The sequence below is a fragment of the Myotis lucifugus genome, unplaced genomic scaffold, assembly GCF_000147115.1.
Source record: "Myotis lucifugus unplaced genomic scaffold, Myoluc2.0 scaffold_3, whole genome shotgun sequence".
Taxonomy (NCBI): Eukaryota; Metazoa; Chordata; class Mammalia; order Chiroptera; family Vespertilionidae; genus Myotis; species Myotis lucifugus.
In genome coordinates, this window is record NW_005871051.1 from 16,823,928 (window position 1) to 16,829,449 (window position 5,522).

A 5,522-nucleotide genomic window follows, 5' to 3' on the forward strand; every position below is an offset into this window, starting at 1 on the left:
ATCCCCCACGTGGCACAGCTGCAAGTTTTCCGCCAGCTGGACCAGATTGGCTTCTTTGCTGTCCCTCTTCATTGCCCCACGTTCGATGCTGGAGTGTCTCCACGGTGTCATGCCATCGGGAAAGAGTGGAGAGGGCTGTGCTCACAGTGAGAAAGGGTGTCCTTGCCATTGTCCAAGCCCCCTTTCCTGGCAGGCTAGCTCCAGCCTCAGGGGACAGCCCCCAGACCACCCACTTGTTGGGGAAGTCAGTGGAGAATGGGAGTGTCCTTGGTTCAGAATGTGTCTGCCAAGCGACAGCACCTCAAGCATCCATTCCCTGGCTGTCCTAGGCCTTTTTCTTCCATCCTCACCCCAGGGAGGGAAGCTGAACTGGCCAGAGTGAATGAAAACCCTCTGGCCTCAGTGCCTCACTGCTGGGTGAAGATGGGCATCTGAGCACAAAGTCTTGTCCCTTCAAAACATGGCCAGTCTCTACTGCTCCTTGCTGTGGTCTAGCTGCTACGTCTAGAACCCTAAGGTTACCCACCCTCCCTGGTTTTAAGGCTGAGAGTTAGCTCATTTCTCATTTGTAACCTGTACCCCATCTTCCTCTCTCCTTCCTCTTGAATCCCAGAGGGCTTATCAGGTGGGGAGCCAGGGAAGTTTCTCTGGCTTTGTCTCCTTTCTGTTGCTTTGTTTCAAAGCTAGAATGGGGCCATCAGCCCCTTTCCCTTCACTCCACCTATCTGGCCTGAACAATCACTTTACAAGCTTCCCTGTATTGAAACGTGTTCACCTCTACCTCCCTCTTTGCCATCTCTCATTTCCATCTCTCTCCTGCTCTGCCAGCGTGAAGAGTGAGAGAGGCTTTCAAAATGCAGGCTCCGCCCAGATGAAATGGAAAGGCCCGGTGGGACCAGTAGGTCAAACCTGGGCCTGTTGGGCTCGCTCAGTGTGCGGTTGGAGATGGTTACTTCTGGAGGGTCTGAGGAGCGTGGTGGGTGCACACAGAGTGCTCTCATCCACCCGGTTGGGTGGTACGTGTAAAGACGTGTGCACGTGGGAAATCATGAAAAAAATCCAACACTGTGTCCCACAAAAGGTTGAGTTTGCTGCTCATGGGAGGCAGGCAAGACTGGTGTTATGGGTCGTGTTAGAAGAATATGAGTTGTCTTGGTTTTCCCAGAATGAGGAAGCTCCTCAATGCCCCCATAGAAACTACGTTGAAAAGTTAATAATGCAAATTTTTGAAAGAAAGGAAGGAAGGAAAAAAAAAAAACAAGAAAGAAAGTAGATTTATATGCCTATATGTGACTACATGGAGCCTTGTAGATAAATACAAGCCCACTTTTTTTTTCAGCCTATCCTCCCCCACAGAGACTGTGCCAGTTGTGAATCAAATTCATTGAGGGGCTGAAACCACATGCTTCAGCTCGGAGTTCTGGTCAACTGGGAGGAACAAGTCTTCCCACTGTTGAGTGTGTATTAATTTCCAAAAGTTTGCACAGGGAAATGTGCACACGTATGTAAAACTTATGTATCTGCTTGGGAAAAATCTATCTATCTAATATCACTCGGTTGTTAATTTGTTTTGTTTTGAGGGGAGTGGAATGCCTTTTAGCTTTTATAAATTTGGGGGAGAGAACATATAGGGGGGCCAGCAGAGGAAGGAGGGTTCGAGCCGCCCACATTGCTGGTTGCAGGAGGAGCTGGACCCGGGAGAGGCGCTGACACCTTTTGTCTTTGCCTTGCTCCCTTTGTGACCAACCAAACTGGGAAAGCTCCAAGTGTGTCATCAAATACTTCTTCTTGGGCCCAAACTCTAGCGCCCAAACGTCTCCCCAGCTCGGGCCAGGGTTGCATACGAAAGGTGGGACCAGCCGTGAGGCCTGGGATCTTTCCTTCCTGCCCACATTCTCCCTTCCTTTCCTAACTCTGTTCAACTTTCCCTCTCTTGTACACATATGCCTTCTTCCCTTCTCTTCCTCTTGTTCGTCCTCTCTTCCCTTCCCTATTCATTCAACTTGCCTCAAAAAGAAAACCATTTAAAAGGGGGGGGATCTCCTTAACTTTTTTCATCTCCATTGTTGCCGTTTTCAAAGTTGAGACCTTGCTAGAGATTCTGAGGTCCTCAGTTTCCTCAATTAGACAGATATATGTATGTTTTCCCCTTAAATGAGATGAAATGAGTGGCGTCCTGGGGTGGAGGGAGGCACTGGCTGGAGTTGGGGCTGGGGGTGGGGTGGGGTGAGGGGAGGAGGAGGAGGAGGGGACGCATCACTCAACGTTGCTGCTGTCGAAGGTGTGGCACTGGAAGTCCCCCTCGACATACTCCATGCTTGGCAGCTTCATCCCGTACTTGTCCACGCACCAGCAGATGCCACGCTTGCGGCCACGGGAAGGCTTGCACTGGGGGTGCGGACAGGGACAGGCAGTGAGGATGGCTGTGCCCGCAGGAGGCTGCACCCTCTCCTGTCCCTTCGTCTTCCCGCCCCAAGACAGACTTTCACCCCCAGAGTTGAGGGGGCTGTACCCCTCCCCGGGGAGGGTCTGGGGAAATGATAGTTTAGGCAGTCTGACCTATAACCTCAGTTTTATGTGACCCTTTTAGGATCCTCCAACTTGGTATTCTCCAGAGACCTACATGGACTGATGATATGATACTGATGATGGTGATGATAATTAATAATAGTGATAATGTTAATAGGAGGTATCACTTCTGCAGGTTTTTACCATGTACCAGCACTGCTATTTAACACTTACTACATAGTAGGTACTGTTCTAAGTGCTTTACAGAGATTAATCCATTATTTCTCATAATCCTGTGAAAATAATAAGCACAACCATTCTCCATTTACATGAGGAACCGGAGGCAGAGATTTAAAAAATAACTGGAGGGCCGAAACCGGTTTGGCTCAGTGGATAGAGCGTCGGCCTGCGGACTGAAGGGTCCCAGGTTCGATTCTGGTCAAGGGCATGTGCCTTGGTTGCGGGCATATCCCCAGTGGGAGATGTGCAGGAGGCAGCTGATCAATGTTTCTCTCTCATCGATGTTTCTAACTATCTCTCTCCCTTCCTCTCTGTAAAAAAAATCAATAAAAAATATTAAAAAAAAAAAAAAAGCCCTGACTGGTTGGGCTCAGTGGATAGAGCGTGGGCCTGCGGACTGAAAGGTCCCAGGTTCGATTCCAGTCAAGGGCATGTACCTTGGTTGTGGGCACATCCCCAGTGAGGTGTGTGCAGGGGGCGCTGATCGATGTTCCTCTCTCATTGATGTTTCTAACTCTCTATCCCTCTCCCTTACTCTCTGTAAAAAATCAATAAAATATGTGTTAAAAAAAAATAACTGGAGTAAGAGGACACAGTTAGTGAGTGGGACAGCCAAGAACGGACTCAAGGTTGCCTGGCCCCTGACCCCTCACTTAGATGAGGGTACGCTTAGAGCATCAGGGTCGCACGTGAGGGAACTTGTTAGAAAAGCAAAGTTCTCAGAGTCTATCCAGACCCACTGATCAGACACTGGGGAGTGGGGGGGGGGGGGTGGGTCATTCATTAGTGTTTTATCAAACCTGCCCGGTGATGCTGATGCACAAGGAAGGCTGAGCACTGTTGCCTTAAGGGAATGCGGACCCAATTTAATACGCTAAGCACAGCCGAAACCGGTTTGGCTCAGTGGATAGAGCGTCGGCCTGCGGACTGAAAGGTCCCAGGTTCGATTCCGGTCAAGGGCATGTACCTGGGTTGCGGGCACATCCCCAGTGGGAGATGTGCAGGAGGCAGCTGATCGATGTTTCTCTCCCATCGATGTTTCTAACTATCTATCTCTCTCCCTTCCTCTCTGTAAAAAATCAATAAAATATATTAAAAAAAAATACGCTAAGCACATTGGTTAGCCAACAGTGGGGTAGCTCAAAGGGTAGCCTGGCTGTGAAGGGGACACACAGTGATTTCAGGTGGTACATGGTGAAAATATGCTTTAAAATCATATATATGCATATATTTATGTGTGTATATCAGAAAATAACATACAACATGTGATGAGACACATTGATGTTAAATTTTCTTTTAAAATTCATGTAGCCCTGGCTGGGTAGCTCGGTTGGTTAGAGCATCGTCCCAGGGTTGATCCTTGGTCAGGGCACATAGAATCAACCAATGGATGCATAAGTAAGTGAAACAATATATCATTGTTTCTTTCTCTCTCTCTCCCTTCCTAATAAAATTCATGTAAATAAGGTGAGTCATTAAAACTTAAGTAGATTGTAGCACAGGGAGGAATGGGAAAAATCACAATTGTGTTATGGATATTTGAGGTTCGAAAAACACATACATTTTAAGCATTTAGAGGTAGAGGTTTCCTGGTGAGTGTCTGTTCGGGAGTCCTTTGAACTTGGGGGCAGGGGACGGGGCATACCTGCTTTCTCTTGTAGAATCCCTTGCGGTCACAGTTGGGCAGGTACACGGCACGGGGCACCATCCGAGGGCTGGCTTTGAGCTCCTGCAGGGAAGCCTCCATGTGTCTGCGGCAGGGGCCCTGTGTGCGGACAGGAGGGATGAGAGGCATGGCAGGACCAGGTGGAAAACACTACAATGTGCAGGAACACGTGCCTTGGTTCGGGTTGGGAAGGGTAGGAGGGGTTGGGGGGGCGGGGGCTCACAAAAAGTCTGTGGGAAAAGCCACCACTTTTTGTTCCAATTAGCTGCTACGCAAGACCTGTTATGCACCGGGTGTATACAGTGTGCAAAACCTGCATTTGACCAGGCACAGAGGCACATTGTCCCATCTGCTCGCTGCTCCCCACCCTCAGCTCTTCCATGCCTCTGAGTGGTGATGTCTGGAGGTGGTCCTCTGTGGATGCTCTAGGAGAATGGCCGGCATCTGCCTAGGTGAGGACACAGCCTCCAGCCGTTCACACTCCTGGCACTTGCTCTGTGCTGCGGTGGCTGGCTGGCACGTTCCCTGCATACTGCCTCTATGTACTGCCTCTACGCCTGCTCACTCAGACAAACCCTGGGTCCTGGTGAATGTAAGCTCTAAAAGCTCTCTATTGTAAGTGGCAGGTCCTGCGCTAGGTCTAGCATCTCCTGCTGCCACGAATGCTCATTTCGACGCAAGTCAGGGCGGTGGCAGAGGCTGCGGGGTGTGGATGCCGACGAAATCGTGGGGATCCTTGAGACTCACCTGCTCGGATTCCTGTCTCATCTCAGGGGCAGCGTTGGCCCGGGTCTGAGCGGTGTTCTCAGCTCCCCCCACAAACTTGGCCTGGGTCAGCTTCTTTCTGCGGTCCTTCTTCACGGCCTCGGCCTTCAGCTCAGAGATGCGGGAGTGTTTGGGGGGCCGGAAGGTCTTGGGGGCGTAGGTCTCCTCGGCCACATCAGCGGTGGTTGGATCCTCGTGCTCCTGGGATTCTCGATCTGCAGGGAGAAGGAAGCAGAGGGTCAGCTTCTGGGGCCGGGACACAGACGTGCAGAGCCCAAGACTCTGAAGCTGGTGTGGAGCCTAAATGAGAACCAGGGCGTAAGAGTCAGTGGAGGGCAGTTGC

General features: G+C 50.5%; 1 protein-coding gene across 1 annotated transcript in view; it reads right to left on the minus strand.

Annotated features, from left to right (window-relative positions):
• Positions 1-561: 561 nt before the first annotated feature.
• Positions 562-5,522, minus strand: part of IGFBP5 (insulin like growth factor binding protein 5) — an 18,359-nt gene continuing 13,398 nt past the window's right edge. Inside the window, exons 3-5 of the mRNA XM_014464549.2 lie at positions 5,162-5,479; positions 4,394-4,513; positions 562-2,388 (exon numbers count right to left, since the gene is read on the minus strand). Coding sequence (XP_014320035.1) covers positions 2,257-2,388; positions 4,394-4,513; positions 5,162-5,479 — 570 coding nt within the window. The 3' untranslated portion in view covers positions 562-2,256. The remainder of the gene's footprint in view (positions 2,389-4,393; positions 4,514-5,161; positions 5,480-5,522) is intronic.